Raw genomic sequence first — 23294 nt, forward strand, 5'->3', positions numbered from 1 at the left:
GACGCCTGGGTGGCTCAGTCGGTTGAGCACCTGACTCTTGGTTTCGGCTCAAGTCATGATCTCATGTTTCGTGAGTTCGAGCCCCACATCGGGATCTGTGCTGACAGTGTGAAGCCTGCTTGGGATTCTCTCTCTCTCTCTCTCTCTCTCTCTCTCTCTCTCTCCCCTCTCTCTATGCCCCTCCCCTGCTCTCTCTCTCTGTGTCTCTAGAAATAAATAAATAAGCTTCAAAATATTTTTCTTAAAAAAGAAGGATCATGCATGAAGTGAAATCCAGCAAGTTAGGGATTCCTCTCCCCTTACTTTTCTTTTTTTTTTAAATTTTTTTTTAATGTTTTATTTACTTTTAAGACAGAGAGAGACAGAGCATGAGTGGGGATGGGGCAAAGAGAGAGGGAGACACAGAATCTGAAGCAGGCTCCAGGCTCTGAGCTATAAGCACAGAGCCCGATGCGGGGTTCGAACTCAGTAACTGTGAGATCATAACCTGAGCCAAAGTTGGACGCTTAACCGACTGAGCCACCCAGGCACCCCTCCCCTTACTTTTCAAATATGATGAAAACTGCTAGAGATAAGAACCACTTTGGGCTCTCGAAGACTGGTATTTACACCCCTCATGAAGTACTGTGTCATTACAGATTGGGGACTTAATTATATTGTGTATCAACAGGGACTTTAGCTTAAATGCCAACATAGCTGAAATGATACCCTAGGAAAAATCAGTGTATCATGGGCAAGTCGCCCCTATCTAAATAGCACTCCATTTTCCAAAAACGTGTGCTTTGAGAACAGGCTTTGGGTTTGTCAGGAGAGGTTTTTATTTTTTCTATAACTATATTCAGTTAGTAACTCTTTCAAGTCTTTGAAGGCCATTTCCTAGCACTAGCTGCAAGAATGGACCAACAAGCACATTAAAGTATTGAGAAGATTCCCTGCAAGAGGACTTCTAAGTTTCTAAGCAGAATTGGCAGGCCCCAAGTGTGCATTACCCACAGGCAGCAGTGATTTCAAGAAGTGTTTGGTAGGTGGGGCTCCGAGCAGCCTGGCCCCATGAGACTCGCACTGGCCACATTTTAGGTCCTTCTGAGTCTTCGGGACCAGTTCCATCTAAGGGCATGACCAAGGCTTGAAAATCAGAGCCCACCTTCACGGTCCATCCCAACTTCCTCCCAGATCATCTCTAGTAAAGACCCTCATTGGTTAATGAGATGGCTATAGGTTAAATTGTGCTTCCCTCAAAATTCCTATGTTGAAGCCCTAACACTCCAGACCTCAGAATGTATCTCCAAGTAACTAGATTTGGAGATATGGTCTTTAAAGAAGTAATCACTGGGACAGGCCCTACTCCGATATGACTGGTGTGCCTATAAGAAGAGGAGATTAGGACACAGAGACACACGTAGAGGGAAGACCATGTGAGGACCCAGGGTGAACCCAGCCATCTCCAAGCCAAAACGAGAGGCCTCAGGAAAAATCAACCCTGTGGACACTTTGCTCCCAGACGTCCAGCCTCCAGATCTGTGAGAAACAAATGTCTGTTGTTTAAACCCTGCAGCCTGTGGTATTTATTTATGGCAGTCCAAGCAGACTAAAACACCGCTCACTTGTGTTTTCAAAAACATCCTCCCCGCCAAAAAATAAATAAAATAAACAAAGATGAGAAAGAGAGAGAGAGAGAGACAATAACAAAAATCATCCACGGGTAGAATGCTTAATAGACCTGCCTGTCTCTGGATGATCTATTGAAGCTTGCAGGGGGACTCCAGGTGCACTTTAGGATAACCACGGGCAGTAATTGTATTTACAACACTGGACGATAACATCGTACCTTTTTTTTTTCATGGTGCATGTTTGTTTCCTTCCACCACCACCCCCCACAGCATGACGTGAAGCCAAGAGGAGAGTCTGGTGCAGAGGGGGACCCTGGAGTTAGTGTCAGAAGACCCTGGCTCCACATTTTGGGTCTGTCCCTCCCTGGCTAGGAGATCTTGCAAGACTTACTTGATTTCTATAAGCTTCAGCTACCCCATCTTTAAAGTGGGGATAACGGTGCCCATTTTCCAGGTTGTTTTGAGGATTAAGAGAGGTATATGGAGTATCTGAGGTATAGGTAGGAATATTGACAGTTACCAGCTCACTCATGCAGGATCCAGACTGTTTCAGAGTCTGATGTAAAGGCAAAATACCACATTTGTCTCTGTTTATGTAATCCTCTTGCCTTCAGCTGAGATTTCACACCCATTAAGGTAATTTTGAATGTTGATATTGTCATCTGCAACATTACTCTTGCCAGCTTTGGTCATCATGATGATTCATGATTGATTCAACAGGGCTGAGGATTGCCTGTCACCAGATGCTGTGTCATTCAATGGTATTGAAGCCTTTCTCCTTGTCAGCCTCCAATTCTGAGAGGCCGCCGAGTTCTCACAATGCTATTTCTTTATGATGCCTTGTGTGTGTCCCTCCTCTGCATCCCGGCAGGCACAGTTCTGCTTCGAGACCTTCTTCTGTCACCAGGACCACAGCCTCCTACTCCGTGTTCCTCCCTGAGTTCGTGACCTCCCCAGTTCATTATCCACATCGCTGAGGGAGACATCTGACAAAAATACACACAGAACCCTGAGACCCCCACTACTGAAGAGTGTTCACTGATTACACTCGTCATGTCCAACTTGTTCAGATAATCTTAATGATGGGTTTGGTGCTTTCACTTCCCAGTGAACATTTTGAAACACATTAGAACTGAAGAGTTTAAACAGGCTCCTTTTTGTGTGTGTAGCTTTCTCCCTAAGCAAATGATAAATTTTTTGATAGGAAAGCTTGTATTCTAGACTTCTCTGTATTTATTATCACCCAGACCCATATGGTGAATTGATACTTCACATACACTATTGGATGACCTAATACATGAATGAACAAATGAATATCCTAATTTCAAACTTATCTGTAGCTCTTGGACAATGGGGAATTGAGATGTAAAGAAGCAAAGAGCAGGGCTCGTGGGTGGCTCAGTCGGTTAAACGTCCAACTCTTGGTTTGGGCTCAGGTCATGATGTTGCAGTTTGTGGGTTTGAGCCCCATGTTGGGGTGTGTAGCTGGCAGTGTGGAGCCTGCTTTGGATTCTCTGTCTCCCTCTCTCTCTGCCCCTCCCCCACTCACACTGTCTCTGTCTCTCTCTAAATAAGTAAACTTAAAAACAAAAAAAGAAGAAGCAAAGAGCAAAAAAGAAAGATGGGAAGAGAGCCAGCCCCTTTGTGATGCTTCATGTCTTAGCCTGGGATTTCTATGGACATCAGAGCCTGAGACACAGGCTTGGAAATTTATTGTGCAAAGTGAATCTGGCAAGCAGGAGTGGGAGATGGGGAAGACCAGAAAGAAGGATGCTTTCCTTGAGTTGGTCTCCACCAATGGCCACTGGGGGTCAGTCCTGCCAGGACTTCTAAAGAGCTATGTGGTAAGAGCTGCAGAATTGCCTGTGTGTGAAGAGCATTTATTGACCAGCCCCTGCCCCCGTAGGCCAAGTTTCCTCCTGAGGATCAAGGCCATGCATGGATGAGGTCCAGATGGTTTCCACAATTCTGAGAAGCCATAGAAGCCCCGGGGGAAAAAGCAAGAGATGGGAGTGTAGATAAAGTGAGGTGCTGCCGGGTTTCAGCCACGTGGAAGGGGTCATTGTGGCCCTGGGTGGAATAAAATGTAGGCTGAGAGTGTGAGGTAGGGCCCACAGGCTGCTCTGTCCATCTCTGCTCATCCTTCTATTTCTCAGGAGAGATGCAGGCGCTTCTTGGCCCCATAACACTCTCTATTTTGAATCATTCACTTAATCATTTGACAACTTATTCATTGACCACCTACTGGGTTCAAGTTCTGTATCAGGCACTGTGTTGGTCTAAACAGCAAGTCCCTGGGGCACCTGGGTAGCTCAGTCAGTTAAACTTCTGACTTTGGCTCAGGTCATGATCTCACAGTTTGTGAGTTCGAGCCCTACATCAGGCCCTGCACTGACAGCTCGGAGCCTGGGGCCTGGAGCCTGCTTCGCAGATCTGTGTCTCCCTCTCTTTCTGCCCCTCCCCCGCTCATGCTCTGTCTCTCTCTGTCTCAAAAATAAATAAACGTTAAAAAAAAATTTTAAAAAGGACATGAGAGGCCCTGAATTACAAGAAAAGGTGCCTGCCATGTCTATGTCTAAACAGCAAGTCCTAATTCCATCTGTGAATTCACAAAGAGTTAGTCTTTTTCCGAATAGATGTATGCATGCCATCAAAATGCTGGGTTTCCTGACATCTCTGGTAATGATTTCAGATACTCTAGTCTTGAAATTGGAATCCTGGGGAAGTCTCCTCCATAAGAGCCTTTTGATTTATAATGCATCTTGGATCTCATTTCCACAGTAATCCACAGTGAATTACCAGAGACTCCATCTGCTTGGACCACCAAAGGGAACCCTTGTGCCAGGAGCACAGAGTCTCCAGCCACACCTCTGCAGAAAGTAATAAATATGTTGGTGGGGGGTTTGCTTCCTTTGAGGTTGTGCCAGGCCATCCTAATATGAATATCTGTGGCCATCACCTGGCTACTAGCCAGCCTGTGCTCCGTGCATCCTCCAGTTCAGTCTGTGCTCACCGATGTGCCAGAGACGGGATCTATTTGTAAAGGCTGGGCATCTGGGTTGCGGCCAACTCACCATTCCAGTGGGCAGGTGGTCTTCATCATTTGCCTGTTTGTTGGACCTTGCATACAAGACCCAGAATTGGCTACCTTTGCTTGCTCAGTGATAGACACCTGCCTATGAACTGATAAAGCCCAGTGCAGGTAGGCATTCGGGCCATTCTGAACCAGAAATAAGATAAAGATAGATAGATAGATAGATAGATAATAGATAGATAGATAGATAGATGATAGATAGGTGATAGATGATAGAGCTCACCAAAAATTTACCAACATGCTGCCCTCCTCTTTGGGTCCTTATGAATGAGCCCCAGTACTTCCCTTCCTCATCTGCTTCCTTCCCCTGCCTCAGTCCTTCCTGATGCCCACAAGCAGCTGAGAGCAGGCAGCATTTGAGCAACCTACCCTGCCAGTTCTAGAATCCAGATGTGTCCAGATGTGCCTAGAATCAACCCACCTTGGCCAGTGAATAGCCAGTTCTAGAATCCAGATGTGTCCTTGTGGGTCCAGCGCTCTTGAGGCTCGTCCTGATTCTGTACCGCCAGCTTTCCTGGGATCCTGAGCCCCTCACACTGTCCCAGCCTCAGCTGTCTCCGCTCCTTTGTGCCTGTAGCTCCAGGACTGGCTTCTGTTTTGGTGCTTGCATCCTGCCTGCCCTTCCCAGCTCTTCCCCTCGAGGCTGGGCCCTACAGTCCTGCTCGCTGACTGTCCCATGCCTGAGATGCCCTCACCCTGCAGGTGGTGCTTTTGGATGACACCTGTCTGGTGAGCTCAAGACTCACCCTGCCTGGTGGCCCTGTTGCTGCACCCAGACCCCCTACTGAGGGCCCTGTCTTACTGTGCTACAGCTGCTATAAAAAAATACCATGGACTGGGCAGCTTACACAACGGACACTTATTCCTTACAGTTCTGGAGTCTGGAAGTCTGAGATCAGGGCACCGGCACGGTAGGCTTCTGGTGAGGGCTCTCTTCCTGGCCTGCAGGTGGCGTTCTTGCTGTGTCCTTATATGGTCTCTTTCTCTCCTTCTGAGGACTTTAAGCACATCATGAAGTCCCCACCCTCACGGACCTCACCTAAACCTAATCACCTCCCAACGCCCCCAACGCCATATGCCATCGCGTTGAGGTTTAGGGCTTCCACGTGAATTCTGGGGGAGACACAAACATTCCATCCACAGTAGCCCGTATTCTCTTCTCTTGTTAAACCTCCTATTGACCATTCCTCAGTCACCACCAAGCAGCCTATTTGTGCTTTCCTCCACTTCAGTGACACCTCGCTCCTGCCTAGATCTCTTCCTTGACACCTAAGGAAGCCACCCAGCCTTGGATACCTGTATTCGTGTCCTGTGGCCACCTGACAAAGTGCCACACTTTCTCACAGTTCCGGCGGCTACAGGGGCCAAATTAAGGTGCCAGTACTAATTAAGTACAAATTAAGGTGCCAGTACAGCTAGTCTCTTCTGTAGACTCTGAGGGAGAATCCACTTCATGCACCTCTCCAAACTTCCGGTGGCTGCTGACAGCCCTCGGTGTTCTTACTCCTGGTGCTGCATTATTCCAATGTACACCTCCATCTTTACATGGCCTTTTCCTCCTTGTGTCTACGAATGTCCTCTTATCTTTATAAGGATGCCAGTCACTGGGTTAAGAGCCCACCCTAACCCAGTAAGACCTCATCTTAACCAATTACATCTTCCTATAATGTACAAATAAGGTCACATTCTGAGGCTCCAGGTAAACATAAATTTTGAGAGGACACTATTCAACCCACTATGATACTCCAATTTTTAAGTTATGCTAAAAAAACAAAAACTACCCAAAAGAGTTATTTTGTTCTTAATCCTGCCTGTGGCTTGCACACTCAATTCCTTGAACAAGTGCCTAGGGTATGTAAATAGGTAAGGTGCCTGCCCTCCTGAGGCTCTCAGGGTAATGGAAGAGGCTGATGAGTGTCACTGCATTTTATGGTGATGATTAGTATAGTAGAGATAAAAGCAGCAAACTTTATCCAACTGGGAGTAGAAAAGGCTCTGGGAGGGCTTCTTAGAAGAGGTGTGAATTGAATGATGATTAAGACAACAGTTATGGAAAGACAAGGCATTCTAAGAGGGACCAGTTTGACCACAATTCTTGAGGCAATCCTTTCAAGATTTCTTATAGGACCTTACAGTTTTCCCACAGAAGTAAACTTAGGTCTCCTGGTGTTCTGGGTTGGGGTTGCCAAGAAGTTCCTCCATCTATCTCTAAGTGATTGGCCCCTAGCAGATGGCCCCATTGAACGAGAGCCATGCAGAGCCCTTTGGAAGCCAAGCATTGTTTCCTGGACCATCCCTCTCTTTGCAACCTCACATCCACAGCCAGTCACCAATGCGAGAGCGTTTATTTGACCAACCTACATGGCTGTCTTCAGTGTTGGCACAAACCTTCACTGATTGCTTTGATATGGAGAAGACTGGAAAATCACAGGGCCTCCCTTGCACAGAGGGAGCTCATCATCAGAGGTGACATTGCAGAATTTCTGTTAAGGCTGGCAGTAGCACCACACCTTCTCCTCTCCCCTCAGGCACCAAACCACACCCCAACACTTGTTTTCTCTTATGGTTGACTTCATTCATTGGCACAACATCTGCACTTATGTATGGCTGGTGACTCCCATATCTGCACTTCCAGCTCTCTCTTGGTGGGCCCCAATTCCAACAGCCTTCTGGGCATCTCTGCCTGGAGGTCCCTCAGAAACCTCAAACAGTATGAGCTGAAGCTGCTCCCCTCCACAGTCACGATGTAAATCTGCCCTGTCGTGGTCACTTCTCACTGCGCAACTGCTTGGAAGAGTAGATTACATACGCTCGTCCTCAACATTATTCTCTGCACCCCCAAGAGGGTAACAGAAACTCATTCTCTATACCCATGCATCTCCTGGTCATTGGGGTGTTAAAGGACACTGTTATGGACCGAATTAGCCCCCTCTCGCGGATTCATATGTCAAAGTCCTAACCTCCGATGTGACTGTATTTGGAGATAGGTCTTTTAAGTAGGTAATTAAGGTTAAATGAGGTCATAAGGGTGGGGCCCAAATCCAATAGGACAGGTGTCCCTCTAAGAAGAGGAAGAGACACCAGGGATGTGCACACAGCGAACAGACCACACGTGGATGCAACTAGAAAGCAGACATTTGCAAGCCAAGGAAAGAGGTCTCGGTAGAAACCAACCTTTCTGGCACCTTGATCTTAGAGTTCCAGCCTCCAGAGCTGGAACATAAATGTCTTGTCTAAGCCACCAGGCCTCAGTATTCTGTTATGGCAGCCTGAGCTGACCAAGACAGACCTGCCTGGGATTTGTCTGTTCTGGGTTGCCATGGGGCCCCAGAAAATGGACAGTTGTTAGTTTTCTCCAGGACCAGCTATATAATTCACAGGGCCCAGTGCACAATGAAAATGTAGGGTTCCCTGTTCCAGAAGCAGGAAAAAAAAAGCTGTTTTTCTTTTCTTTTCTTTTCTTTTTTCTTTTCCTTTTTTTTTTTGTGTGTGAGAGAGAGGGCAGCAGAGAGAGAGGAAGAGAGAGAATCCCATGAGAGGGAGAGAGAAAGAGAGAGAGAGACAGAAGCAGGGCTCATCCGAGGTGGGGCTTGAGTTCACCTGATGTGGGACTCAAACTCATGAACCGTGAGATTGTGACCTGAGCCAAAGTCTGATGCTTAACCAACTGAGCCACCCAGGCACCCAAAGCTGTTTCTTTTCTTCTATTACCTCTTGACCTGTCATGCTGGTTTTTATTTGCTGTTTACAATAACAATACCAGGCATAAGGATGCTCCAGCATGAGTGCAGATCCTTCTGGAACTGACTGGATCCTGATGTCCCTGTTGGGGCAGGGGCCCCTGGGTGGGGGTAGGAGACTTTGTCCCAGGCTGGCGGGAGGTGGGCATGCACATAGACCGAGGTGCCACTGTCCTATCAGACTTCACTTACACAGACTCAAAGAAAAATCATCGAAAGTTCAAAATGGTGACTGCAGAGCATAAAGCCCCAGTACAGTCCCCTTCTGAGCCTGGAGCCCTGTGGGACTGCACGGGGAACATGCCCCGAGGCTGTCCCTGGTTCCCTCCTGTGTCTTGGAGCCAGGAGAACCCTAATAAAGGTGTGCATCACTTTAAATCATAAAGCTCTGGTGATAACCTAATTGTTACACATTCTGGAGGAATATTAGGTTCCACTTTTTTTTTTAAGTTTATTTGTTTATTTTGAGAGATAGAATGAGCAAGAAAGTGCACATGTGTGAGCAGGGGAGGGGCAGAGAGAGAGGGAGAGAGAAAATCCCAAGCAGGCTCCACACTGTCAGAGCAGAGCCCAACGCAGGGCTTGAGCCTGTGAACCATGAGATCATAATGTGAAACCAGACCAGGAGTCAGATGCTTAACCAAGTGAGCCACCCATGCACCCCTAGTCTCCACTTTTAAATTTATTTTCTGTTAAAGTCCCATGTATCCAGAGCTCAACAAATTCAAGCCAGCTCTGCAGACCCCCTGAAAGAAGGCCCCCCTCTTTCTCGTGGTGCTTCTATCAACAAGCTCACTTTGTAGTTTTATTTCAGCCCCATCCATTCCCACACTGTGCCCTTAACACGATCTATGACTTCTGATACCCGCCTACCTCCCTTCCTCCCGTGTCCCTGGCCTACATGAAGACAAGGCAGTACCATGGCGTGGGGCAATGAAAGAAGTGTGGACTCCTGGAGCAGGGTGGCCGTGAGCTGGTTCCTTAATCTCTCTAGTGTTGCTATTTTCTCCTACAAAATGGTGATACCGTGTGCCTGCAGGCTTGGGAGGATCACCAGGGGAACTGCATGGCATTTGGCAGTGTTCTAGTGCCTGCCCCTCCCCGGCCCCGTGGGTCACCCTCCCCCCAATGGCTCAGATGCCACGTCACTTCCTGCTCTCCCAGCCCCTGACTAGGCCTCCTGCCCCCGTGGGCTGGAGTAGAGCCAGTGCACTCCAACAGTGCTCCCCTGCCAAGACAGGGGACAGGTGCTCTATGCCGTTTTGTGCAAGGGAGGAAACGTGGTAGAGCCCGCGGGACCATCAGAGCCTGAGCAGCCACAGCCTGCTATTGTGCTCTGCCACCTTCGTGAGCTTCTTCATCTAAAATGGGCCTAATAATTCCTACTCCACAAGGTTGTTGGGAAGAGCGAATGAAGCAACTTCCGGTAAGAGAGAATGGAGTTTGGCACATAGCAGGTGCTTAGTAAATGTCACCTCCCACCCTCCTTCCCCCTATAGAACTTGGAGTTCAGCTAGTGACTGACTATCCCAGCAGTAGGTTTTGAGGACGATGTGCTGGATTAGGGGACACAGGACCCCAATTCATCCTTACTTGATACTTCTGGCAATCTCTTGACGCTTGTTTTCATCCTTAGATTAGCTTATAAGTACTTGCCCCGCCTACCTCCCCAGGTTAGTTATGTTGAAAATTAAGAGGTAATGAGTACAAACTTTTATACAAAGATAAAGGGTCATTGACACCACCACCCAAGGTTTCAGCCAGGTCACACCAAACAGAATGCTTAGCTTTCTTCCTCCCTGCCCACACGAGGCTCTTCTGGCTTGCAGGCATCGCAGGTATGCCAGATGCATTTGGGGAAGACAGCCTCTGTGGTCACTCACATCTGGAGCACCTCCACTGAACTAGCACGTGATGGCTTTTTTTCAATTAATATAAAAGACAACTGTGGAACAGAGGGCTGACTCAGGGCCGGGGAGTGGGTGGGGAGGCAATATTCACTTGCTGTGCTGGCAAGAAGGCTGCAGGAGGTGTGTATGTGCAAGCCTCGTAGCCCAGGACATGGCCTAAGGCAGACGTTAATGCACTCATCATGTATTATTAACAGTATTACGTGCATTAACACGTTAATTAGGATTCAGCCCTCAGTACTGAATCAGAATCCAAGTTTGAATGTCTACATGATTCCTGACGAGCAGCCTGACTCCAGCCTGAGTTTATGATGGGGAACTCACTATCTTCAAAAGCTTATTTCATATTTGTACGTCTTTGTTTAAAAAAAAAAAATTGTTCAGTGCTTTCCATCCTTTTAACAATACCACGAAACGGTCAAGAGCCGGGAGCTCTGGAACCAAACTGCCCAGGGCCCAAAGTCAGTCTCCTCCCTCTATTGGCTGTGTGACCTTGTGAGTTACCTAACCTCTCTATGCGTCAGGTTCCTCGTTTGGAATCTGAGGATAATCGTAATATTTATCTCATAGGGTAGTTACGTGATGGAGTGTATTAATGTGACGAGCACTTAGAATAGTGCAGACACATAGTAAGCTCTCGGGAAATGCCAGTTATTGTTACTCTATGATTTCTTGTCTCCTTTGTGAAAGTATAAAAGTTGAAGAATAATGAAAGCACATTAAAAGAAAGTACGCCAGGCAGAGAGATAAATGAACTGTTTGCATAAACATGAATTAAGAGAGTCACACTCAAGAAGAATTGTTCCCTGTTGAGGACAGCAAACATCTGGAAGGAATTAAGTGGGGGAAGAGGGTGGGTGGTGGTGGTGGTGTGGGCTGAGAACACACTGTGACTGTTGGAAGGAGATAATTCATTTTTGGGGTGGGTAAGTGATCCCGAAAAAGGGAGGCTGCTCCAGGCTTCTACAGTATGATTTGGTGCCCGGAGAGGATGTACCCCTCCAAATAATTTCTGTTCTAAGTAGCCTGGGTACCTAAAATGTCTAAATCATTCCTTTGAGCTAATGCATTCCCTTGAAAAGGCCGCCTCTAAAATGCACATGTACTAACACAAAAAATAACAAGGTGCTATTTTACATCTGTGAAATTAATATGAAGATCCGTGAACACCCCGTTGCACTGAGTATCTGGCATGTTTAAAGTGGTACATTTAAAAATCTATAATGTGCCTGTAAATACATATAACTTTGGGGGAAGTGATTTGGCCAGAGCGTTTTAGAATCACAAAAATGTTTATACCTTTCGACCTACTAATCCAACTTCTGGGAATTTGTTGTTAGGAAAACATTCAAAACAAGGAGAGACCTTTCGGCATTTATTTTACTATGATTGAAAACAATTTTTAATGGTAAGAGAATGGGTAACTTACCACACATCCCCTTGCTGGGCTCTACGGGGCCACCAAAATTATAAAAGACAGACAGAAGGATGGGAAGATGTTTATGAAATAATCATATTAAGGGAAAAAAACCAACTCAGAAGTCAAATTGTAAAGATTGGGGATGCTTAGGAACGAAGCAAGAGAAAGAAACCCAGTGTGCTTTGTTGGAGGCTGTGGGAACGTGGAAGAATTTTTTTCTCTCTTTTATTTGGGTGTCTGTTTATACTGGTTGTGCAATGAACAAGAAGAAAAGACCCAAATGAACTCTCAGGGATGGGGTAGCTGACTGTCAACCACACCACATGGGCAAGTTTCAGCCCAGTTTTCTGGACAGAGAGAAGGGCCCTAGGGCTGGCACGTTCTGGGAGGAGGGCTGATGGGCAAGGCCAGGGCCCTCCGAGGGCACAGGGCACCCATCAGGCACGTGCGTCACCTGCAGAGGGAAGGAGTCACCGGGGAGCCGACAGAGGGTAGGAGTGTTCTGTTGCTGCTTCTGGCCGACCTGAAACTCAAAGCAAGTAGGTTGTGCTGTTCCCCTCAGTCACTCACAATTCAGGTTTCAAACCAGAATTTGCAAAGCTCAGAGTGTTCTTACTACATCTGATAAGCTGCAGTGTCTCTCTGAACTCCAGGGGCATCGTGGGCAGGGACTGACACTAAATTACCGGGCTTTCTGTTTTCCAGTCACCCTGTCTCTAATACTTGCCAACCAATCTGGGTCGAATATGGGACACACACTGGCTTTAAAATCAAAGCCTGGCCTATGATGATTTCTTAGGCAGACAATTCCTGTGGTTGTGACTGGGTCATGAATTCATTTCCCCAGAGCCTCAACTTGTATTGACAACTCTGTAGCTCAGCTTCCAGAGCACGGAGCAGTGACATGAACCATTGGACCAGGAGGCAGAATGCATGCCTTTGGGCAGTTCACTTATACTCTCCTGGCCTCAGTCTTTCCATCCGTAAATTGGGGAGGTTTTTCACCAAAGACTGCATAGATCCAAATCCAATGACTAAAATCCACAAAGCCCAGATGAGGCTAAACAGGGCCCAGTTTGGGCCACATGAGAAGTCTCATGCCCAGAATGAAAGAGACGATCCTTCTACCATAATTTGTCCAGTCTGTCCACACCTTGGAAAAGCACACTTGGATAAAGCACCACCCCTAAGGGGATGTTGACACCCTGGAGTGTGTGCAGAGGAGGGCAGCCAGGATATATGGAGGGAGGCTTAGAACCTAGTCATGAGAGAACAGATGAACGTAATACAGATTTCAAACCAGAAATTTTGAAATTCTGAAGAGCTGTCTTGTGGGAAAAAAAATGTTTCACTAACTCTACATGACCCCAAAGGGCAGGACCAGTGGATCGAAACTATGGGAAGGCAGATTTCCAGTCTGAAGCGAATGCAGAACATTCCAACAGTTAGAAGTAACGGAAGGCAGAAAAACGAGTATAAGCAGAGGCTGGATGCCAACTCGGCATGTGATCTTCTTGGAGATTAAAGTTCTGGGCGAGGGAGACGTTGAGATGGGGACTCCAAGGCCCCACCTAGTGCTGCGGGTCTCTGAATCTAATCTGAAGTGACTCAGCCCCTCCAGAGTGGCCACCACAGATGCTGTGCGCCTCCAGAAGCATCACCAAAGGATGGCTCAAACACGTGAACAACCTATCCGCCCCCTTCCCACCTGAGGTTCTGGGAGAGAGCTATCCTATCCCAAGTTATCTTTGTCTGAACAGGCTGCGGACAAAGTTCCTTGCTCTCCCCATTCCAAGATTTCCAAGGCAGAATTCCCTCTGTGCTTCATCTGCTCCCACCTCCTACCCTGTCCCACGCTAGTTTCCATTTCTCTAGTGTGCAGAGCAGAGGTGGGTACAGCCATGGACAACGCACAGCAGACAAGCAGCATCCCTTGACTTCTGGGGTGTGTGGTGAACCTGAGTCAGCAGAGTCCACAAGCTTCCAGGAGACACCAGATGCTAGACTGTAATTCTTAAGATGCACAGCCTTCCCCTTACTCTTGTGAAATAGCTGCTTATAACCAAGAAAAGGGAGCCTTTCCAAAAGGAAAGGGTGAAAAGTCACTGAGGTGGGTTGTTTGCTTGAGGAGGGAAATAGAGGATTTGGGGAAAGGGTTTGGAGGAGGCAGAGAAGGGAGGGTATGAATAGAAAAGCATCTGTACCTGGGGCTCTTGGCGCAGCAGGGGAGCAGAGGTGGGGGATGGGAGCCTGGACTCAGGAGGCTGGGAAAGACAGTGTTGCCTAGAGCCTGGCTGAGTCCGCTGCTGGTGTGCTCCCTTCAAACAGTTCTGGGGGCACACTTGTAGGGAAGCACCCAGCTTCTGGAGCAAGCAAGCCCAGAATTTCCTGGGTTGGAATCCTGGCTCCAGGACTTACTTGCTATTCTACTTTGGGGGGATTTTAACAGCTCTGACCCGAAAGGGGGATAATAATAGTACCAGCTTCCTAAAGTTGAGAGGATAACACTCAATATATCGGGGCTAGCCACGTGAAGCTGCTGATATCTGGCCATTTTCGACATACAGAAATGACCATGTCACGTGGATCGACCTCACCCATATGGTGAGTTGAGTACCACTGCTCTGCACCTTAGAATTATCTTGGGCTCTTTTAAAAATGCCAAATCCCAGGTCACACCCCAGACCAAGTGGATCACATTTTTTTGTGGGCAGGACGCCTCACCAGGTGAATCTAATGGGCAGACCAGTTTGGGGACCAGTGGCTTAGCACCGTGCGCGGGATCTACTGAGGCACTCCACCATAGCCACCCTCTGCTTTCCCTTCACTGAGCGCCTACTGGATGCTAGGCTCCGGCTGGGCCTGCCTCCCGGGACCTGGGACCCTCCCAGCGGAGCTCATATCTCCCCCCCCCCCCCCCCCCCCTCCTCTGCAGTGTCCAGGCCACGGAGCTCCCCCGACGACCTGAAGGTGCTGACCCGGAACGTGAACCGGCTGAACGAGAGCTTCCGGGACTTGCAGCTGCGGCTGCTGCACGCTCCGCTGCAGGCGGACCTGACCGAGCAGGTGTGGAAGGTGCAGGACGCGCTGCAGAACCAGTCGGACTCGCTGCTGGCGCTGGCGGGCGCGGTGCAGCGGCTGGAGGGCGCGCTGTGGGGGCTGCAGGCGCAGGCGGCGCAGACCGAGCAGGCGGTGGCCCTGCTGCGGGACCGCACCGGGCAGCAGAGCGACGCGGCGCAGCTGGAGCTCTACCAGCTGCAGGTGGAGAGCAACCGCAGCCAGCTGCTGCTGCGGCGCCACGCGGGCCTGCTGGACGGGCTGGCGCACAGGGTGGGCGTCCTGGGCGAGGAGCTGGCCGACGTGGGCGGCGCGCTGCGCGGCCTCAACCGCAGCCTGTCCTACGACGTGGCCCTGCACAGCACGCGGCTGCAGGACCTGCAGGTGCTCGTCAGCAACGCCAGCGAGGACACGCGCCGCATGCGGCTGGTGCACATGGGCATGGCACTGCAGCTCAAGCAGGAGCTGGCCGTGCTCAACACCGTCACCGAGGACCTGCGTCTCAAAGACTGGGAGCACTCCATCGCGCTCAGGAACATCTCCCTCGCCAAAGGTACCTGCCTGGCCCACTGGAGCCCCAGCCCGTTAGCTGCCTGGGCCCCCTACCCCCCGCCGCCGTGCAGGCTTTCCTCCTGCGCACCCCTCCTTCAGGGCTCGGGAGTCCCCCTCCCTCCCCGAATCCACTCGCCACGGAGAGGCTAGGCCCCTTTATTAAATCTTGCCCTCTAGGACCCTGGAGCTTTTACGCCCACAATTTCCTGGCCTAGGTCGGTCTCTCCCCTGGGTAACCCTAACCCCCCTCCCACCTCCCAGAGAGCACGCGCAGTGTCCACACCCTTGGGCAGCAGAATGGCCAAGGGTCGCTAATGGAGGACTGGGTCGCCAGAGCTTGGATGTGAGGGGTGGGGGGGAACCTCCAAGGGTTTCCCGCAGGGGGTGAGGCAGCAGGCTCAGGGCAGGAACAGGCGTCTCCAGGGTCGTGGTGTTCCAGCGGGACAAGGAATTGGCGAACCCCACCTTTGAACTTGGCCTTCCAGGCTGTTACCTATATTCATCCAGGCAGAAGAACACGTTGAACAATGTGTTAGCTTCATTTAGAACTCTTCAATATAATGGCAAAAATGTGTGGGCCCCCATTGGTACTTTTGCCCCAGCCCACAAACTCTAGAACCTTTAGAGTCAGCTTTCCTCTCTTCGAAGCACCCCTAACTGCCCCCTACCCGCCTCACCCCTTCTCCTTCCTGCTGCTGTCTGCCCTGCACGTACATCACTGTCAGAGGCGCCTTTCATGAAATGCACTTTTCCCACATCATCTGCCCCCCACCCCGACTCAGGACTCTCCTGTGGCTCCCCGGGTTCTGCCAGATTCAGTACATACTCTTAGCCTGACAGTAGGCAATAATAATACCACGCTGAAGACCAAGTATGTCAGGTACCATGGAAGCATGCCTCCTATGACGTCTTTTATTTTTAAATTTTTATTGAAGTATCATTGACACACAATGGTACGTTAGTTTCAGGTGTACAACGTAGTGATGAGACAACTCTATACCCTAGGCTGTGTTTGCCGCAAGTGTAGCTACCACCATATAATGTCTTTGAAAAACAACAGTGAGTACGCTGAGATTCAGGAACCTGCTTACTACTGTCTCTCGCTAGGAGGTGATGGAGGCGGGATTTGGACCCACGCTTTTCTGATCCCAGAGCTGCTGTGCTTTCTATCACACACCTGACCCCAGCTGTCTTCCCGGCCTTCTCCTCTGCCTGTTCCCCTATACCAGAGGTTACAAACAGAACTGTCTGTAGGGGCAAGCTCAGCAGTGCCAACGAGTGGTGTGACCTTGGTGGTGAGTAGTTGGGGCTATGATAGGTCCACCGGATTTGGGCCAGGCTGGAATGTGGGCCTGGCTTTGACAAAGTCTTCCCATTTTACACAAGAAACCAGAAACGTGGAATGTTCTAGAAATGTTTAACTGTCTAACTCTGTGGGCCACATACGGTCCATAAGCAGCCAGTTTGTACCCCATGCCCTGTGGGAAGCATCCCGTCCAGCGGGTCGTGTCTTGTCACTGCCCCAGAGACACGGCCCACACTTCCCACCTCCTTAGCTATTCCTTCTACGGCAGTGCCTCCTTCCTCCTCTTCCTCCTCGTCATCCAGATCCCACTGATCCTCCAGATCTCACTCAAGCCCGCCTCCTCCAAGAACGCCGCCGGCCCCTGTAGCTCACTGAAGTCTCCTCCCCTGAGCTTCTCCATTTAGCAGAGCAGAAAGTGGTGACGATGGAGCCTTCCATTTGCATGGTACCTTCCAGTCCACAGAGGGCTTTGAGGTGCATTATTTTGCTTTAAAGTGGGTCCCAAGACCAACTGTGAGGTTGGTTGAAGGCAGCCTTTATTATTTAGTGCAGGGTAGGATTCCTGCAGGCAAACAACTGAGGCTCCCAGAGGAAATGCCTGATTTACACAAGGCCACACAGCTGGTAATGATCTGACCCAGGATGTTTTGTTTTCAAACCATTTTAATAAGGTACAATTTACATGCTGCAGCGTTCACCCACTTAAGTGTATAATTCAGTGATCCGGCCAGGATGTTTAACCCGCTGCCCAGTGCTCACCACGCTGCGCTACACCCCAGCCCCTGCCTCTGTGCCCCCCTGCACCTCCCCCAGCACCTCACAGTGCAATGCACATGAACTCCGTCAATGTTTGCAAAGCGACTGTTAGATCTTGAACCTGGACAGTCAGAGCGTTGGTTTTCTTGTCCTGGGTCACTCAGGTTTTCACTTCCCAGAAACCAAAGGAGGGCAGGAGGTAGAATTTATTCTTCCAAATCCACACCCCTGGGATTTTAGTTTTTCCCCTCTTCTCTTTTCCTTGGCCTTCTCTGCCCATAGCCACCTGTCAGGTACTTTCTAACAATAGCAGCTGTACTGAATTATGACCTACTATGAGCCAGACGTGATGTCGACACTCATTCTCTAAATAGACATTAAAGACTGCTGATCCTCACATCCTGCAAAAGGGTATGATTGTCCCTATTTCATGGATGAGAAAGTTGAATAAATTTCCCACTGTTTCTTATGCAATTGGCAAGTAGCAAAGTCCAGGTCTGAATGGGGATCTTTCTGGTTCAGAAATCATGTTCTTGTCTCTGACCATCCTGCTCTCTAGGGAGGAAAGATCCCAGCTCTGAGCAAAAAGGGAGAAGAGAGTTGTCTCTTGGACTCCATCTGGGGGTGTTTGGGGGGAGTCCCTCCCCGCCCCTCCCCCCTTCCTCCCTCTTGCAGTCAGTAGACACCACCATGCTTCCTGCTGGCGCATCCTCCTGGGCCTCTTCCAGCATTTCACATCCTGGTTCTTCAATGTGCAAGCCTACTCTCCTTGGCTTGAACCGAAGCGGCTGTGGGGCATTCATTTGTGAAGGTTTTTCCAGTGGAATCCTGCAAATAGTCTTTCTTTGGTTCTTAAACTAAGATTCACACTCTGTTCCCTGGAACCGAAAGTTTCATCTCAGTCCTGCCCAGCCTGCCTTCTAGTCCTCAAGCTTTGCATTCTCGATGGGCTGCTGGCTCCTTGGAGACGAACACCACTCAGTCCCTCTGGCTCCCAGGATCACCACCGCATCCAGTATCTCCCTTTTCCACTTCCCTCTCTCGTGGTTGCCAGGGACCCAACTGGCATGATTAGAGAAGATTCTGTGTGGCATATCTGATGTAATTGCCATTCAACTTTAAAGGTTTTTTTTTTTTTTGAAGTTTATTCATTTTAGAGAGACAGAGAGTGAGTGTGGGAGGGGCAGAGAGAGGAGGGAGACACAGAATCCTTAGCAGGCTCCAGGCTCTGAGCTCTCAGCTCAGCTCTCAGCTCTGAGCCTGATGTGGGGCTCGAACTCACCAACTGCAAGATCATGACCCGAGCCAAAGTCAGACGCTTAACCGACTGAGCCACCCAGATGCACCATCACCATTTAACTTTAATGAGACAAAACTCTACCCTGGCTTTTGGATAAGAGGTGTTTTACTGGCTAAGCTTCTATGCATTTCCATACTGCTCTCTGGAATGGCCTTTCTGCCTTAAGTTTGTCCAGTTCCTCTCTTAGTCTTTAAACACACACACACACACACACACACAATCACATTCACACACACACTCACACTCTCCCCCTCTTTGCCCTTTCCTGGTGCAAAATCTACAAATACTCAACTATGTATATTTTTCAACTATGAGCTTATTTATGTTATTCTTGAGCTTGACCCCAAATGGTTTTCATTCTCTCACTTCGTTATACAGTTTTCTCTGAACTTTGTCTCCGGTTTGTCTTTTGTGTACATTCACAGCAGTGCTTTTTGTTTTCTGCTTTGGATTTTCAGTATTAATCATGTCTGTTGAAATCTGTCTGTGGTTTGCGAGAAGCAGAGAACTTAAATGATCAGAGAGAAAAGGCATACAGGAGTGAGGAGATAACCGAGAGTGGGGGGCATCCCAGGAGGGGTAAATGTAACTAGTGAGGGGGGCATACAGGAGGGGGAAGATAACCAGAGAGGGCAAGTGTACCAGAAGGGGGGAGATAGCCAGAGAAGGGACATACCAGGAGGAGGAAAGGTAACCAGAGAGAGGCCATACCAGGAGGGAAAAAAATAACCAGAGAGGGGAGGCATACCAAGAGGGGGAAAGGTAACCAGTGAAGGGGCCATATAGGAGGGGGAAGATAACCAGAGAGGGGAGGTATACCAGGAGAAGGGAGAGAAACCAGCAAGGGGTGAGCGAGGCAGGAAGGCAGGACTCTCCATCATATTCAGATGGCCTGTTTGCTAGATGGAAAGTTATAGAATCACAGAATGTTACCCTGGTAATGGGCTCTGTAATCATCTAGTCCACTCCTCTTGTTTTACAGTTGAGGACCTTGAGGCTCAGAGAGGGGAAATGACTTGCCCAAGTCAAATCCCAAGTGGGTGGCCCCAGCCAGGACTCGAAAATGTATCTCTCAGTTCATGAACACGAGTTGGCGGAGCAGATTTATCTGTGAGCCGCTTTTTAAACATGCTGTGCAGTAGAGAGTCCAGTTCCAGCAGTGTTATAAATGGATGACGTGATGGAGCGAGGCCATGGGTTCCGGGCTCCAGCTCTGGCCTCTCATGCATAGGGACGTGTTGGAGGTGACAAGGTCTCTGTGAGCAGGGTGATATGTAAATAGTGTTCCTGCTCTACCGAAGACTGGGAAGCACGGACTGTGTGGAGGCTCCCCGGGAGGGCTAGATGGCATTGTGTCCTGTCACCTTCCACGCCAGCCTCTCTGCTGGAAAGGGAGTGGAGAGCACGCACTTGCATCCGGCCTGGCCCGCCACCCCTTAGCCCATGACACTCAGACGAAGGCTGGCCTTACAGGCTGGGCCGGAGCCAGGGGCAGCACCTGCGCCTCTGGGCCAAGCCCCCCCCCAAGCCAGGAAACACGGCTAACAGTCCTTGCCCTGGGCACACAGTGAAGGAAGTGGGAGAGCGTGCAAAACTGTAAAGGTAATAGAGCTGAGAGCCCAGTGCCCACGTGACGTCAGGGGGTGGGAGCGGGGCAGTTAATTGGGGGACTCCACCTTGGTCAGCCGCCCTGGGATTAGCGTGGTGCAGGGGGTGGTGTTTATGGATTTGGGTTGCTGTTCTGCTGGCTTCAGGCCCACTTCATCAGCTGGAATGATAATTTGTTCTTGGCAGGGATCTGTCCAGATTCCAGCACATGCGGGTCCCCCACCCCATCACTCAAACCAGGATCCGGGAAGGGAGGACGGATTGCTTTTCCCTCTCTGTTGGCTGGTTCCCAGAGGAACCCTGGTGTTTCTCCCAAATGCTCAGTCACACATCCTTCGTTTGTTCTCGAGATGTTTCCAGCTGGCACACCTCATGGGCAGCCCCCTTGGGGGCAGAACTGCCCTGGGGGCAGTGTGGGAGCACAGGACTGGACTGGTGGGCAGGCCCCAGGAGGGGACTCCAGACACAGGGCACAGGGCTAGAGGGTTCTCTCCCTCCTCTTCCTCCTCCTCCTCCTCCTCCTCTTCCACCTCCCTGTCCCACCTGTAGGAGGTGGGCTGAAAGGGAAGCTGGTGCCCTGGACCAGAAGCAGAATGGAGGGGGCGCCGGAAGCGTTCTCACAATGGTGGAGAGATAGACCCCACTCCTCCTTGTCCCAGATTGCCTCCATGCTCTGGCCTGCTCTAGTGAGAGAAAGGATGAGCAAGTCACAGTATAAAGAGTCAAGAAGTTAAAAAGCTCAGCTGGGTACTACTAGGACCGGTGATAACCATAATGGCTTTTACAACTGCCCAGAAGTCGTTCATAGAATCTCTACGGTATGCCAGGTGCCCTGTGAGGTATAGGGCTGCAGAGAGTGGGGCTCGGCCCTATAGACAGGCCTGTCCTCCTTGGGGACCACAGTGCGAGATGAGTGACAGGGCCCAGTGAGCGGGCACAAGGTGGCCCGCCCAGGTTCAGGGGTGCTTCCATGAGGAGTTTGTGCACAGTGATGTGTGAGGGGCCTTCCAGCTCTGAGATTTGGGGGCTCTTCCCTGGTGCCCTGAGAGATCAGAACAGTGTGCTTGGAGGTGAGCTCCAGGCCTGAGAGGGACAGGACTCCTAGAAAGGGAAAGATTTGGTGGATGTCTGGGGACACATGAGAATGGTTTTGCGGAGGTGAAAGAGAGCTCGCATCTGGAAGCATCAGGCTGTGAGTTTGCAGAAGGGGTCAGGTGGTGAATGATCTGTAGGGGTCTCTAGGAGAGGGGCTGTGGCCCCTTGTGCTTTGAGCACAGAGGCTGTGAGTTCACTGGATTCTGACAAGATCAATGGGACAGCACAATGGGTTTTAGCCCTCAGACAAGGAGGTCTTTACAAGGTTGGGTGTGAGACTCTGATGAGGGTGGTGGCAATGAGGAAGGAGGTAGAGAATGACATGGGATTCACCTTGATGACGAGCCTTGATGAGCAAGGGGGTTATGGGGAGCAGGGAAAAGAGAGGAGTCAAAGCAGGCTCAATTTTTGGCCTGGATTCCAGAGAAAATGATAAAATGTCAGAGCCCAAGTGTGCATTATCCACGGGGCAGCAGTGATTTGAAGAAGCACTTGGTCGTTGGAGCTCCAGGAAGCCTGGCCCCATGAGACTCAACCACTGACCACAGTTTAGGTCCTTCTGAGTCTGTGGGACCAGTTCCACCTAAGGGCGTGACCAAGGCTTGAAAATCAGCGCCCATCTTTACGGTCCATTCCAACTTCCTCCCAGTTCATCTCTAGTAAAGGGCCTTACTAACCACTTATCTGTGTCTTAAAAAACTACACCTGTGTGTAGGATGTCTTCGGCCCTCTCCCTGAATGAGCCAGCCAAGCGTGGCAAGGTGATTTTGGGTGCAGCTCAGAATGACTATGCGAGGTGATCTTGGAATCGTTCTGATGAAGCATTATGAAAGTGGGGGTACAGACGATGAGGATGGCCTTGCCACTCAAAGGTTACCAAGCCCCTTTATAGCCCGTGTGTCATGTCATCTGCTTACTCCTCACTACAAATGTCTGGGGAAGGAACTTTAACTTAGATTTTCCAGGACCAGGATCTGAACTTAAGACACTCCATGTCCGTACTCAACCCCTACCTTCCAAATGATCGCTGCCACCCTGATGCCCTACCATCACGGATCATTCCCTGGGCAGCATCCTTCTTTGGTGAGAATTACTCCTGGGAGGATCCACGTGTTGAGGCACACCCTCAGCAGAGCAAATAGAGCAAATTGTGGAGTGTTCAAGCCGTTGCATCCTTGACCTGATCAGTTCCAGGCGCGCTGTGTTCCAGGTGGGGAGGGTAGGAGGGCACAGAAGAGTGTACTGGGGGCAGGGGGGAGGGGGTCTCGCTCAGGGACAGCTCGTAGAGTGCAGACATCCAGGTACCTCTCCGTGTCCCTGGCGGCAGCTCTGACCTGACAGAGAGATTGCTGGAATATGGGGTGGAAATCTCATCTGCTCCTTCCACCATGCCTCTCCTTTGCTGTATAATCTCAGGTGTGTTCTTAACAGATTCTGTGTCCCAATGCTGTCACCTGAAACCTGGGATCAACATGGCCAGTCTTCCTTTGGTTTTCTTCATAGAAGAGAGGAAGATGGCCACAAAACGCGGTCCCTTTAAGTGATTTGTGTGTCGTGCGTGCATTTTTAAGTTGTTGACTGCTTTTTTCCTGTGTATGTGCCATCGAATTATTAAACAGCTGTCAACTTGGGTTAGGGTCTGATGATGGTGCCAACTTTTGGAATGTATCAGTACATCTTGGTCTTGGCTGCCTGGTTGTTTTGTACGTATTAACACCCTCTGATCTCATTCATTCATCAAATATTTATTGTGCAATCCATTGCTGCTGTGTTGTGAGTGTGCATGTTTTGGTTTCCTGGGGCTACCATAACAAAGGACCACAAAGTGGGTGGCTTCAAACAACAG

General features: G+C 49.7%; 1 protein-coding gene across 3 annotated transcripts in view; it reads left to right on the plus strand.

Moving 5' to 3' along the window:
* Positions 1-23294, plus strand: part of SCARA5 (scavenger receptor class A member 5) — a 125621-nt gene that overhangs the window by 59157 nt on the left and 43170 nt on the right. For all 3 annotated transcript variants that reach the window (XM_049632395.1, XM_049632396.1, XM_049632397.1), the window contains exon 4: positions 14710-15384. In XM_049632395.1, coding sequence (XP_049488352.1) covers positions 14710-15384 — 675 coding nt within the window. The remainder of the gene's footprint in view (positions 1-14709; positions 15385-23294) is intronic.

The sequence above is a fragment of the Panthera uncia genome, chromosome B1 (assembly GCF_023721935.1).
Source record: "Panthera uncia isolate 11264 chromosome B1, Puncia_PCG_1.0, whole genome shotgun sequence".
Classification (NCBI taxonomy): domain Eukaryota; kingdom Metazoa; phylum Chordata; class Mammalia; order Carnivora; family Felidae; genus Panthera; species Panthera uncia.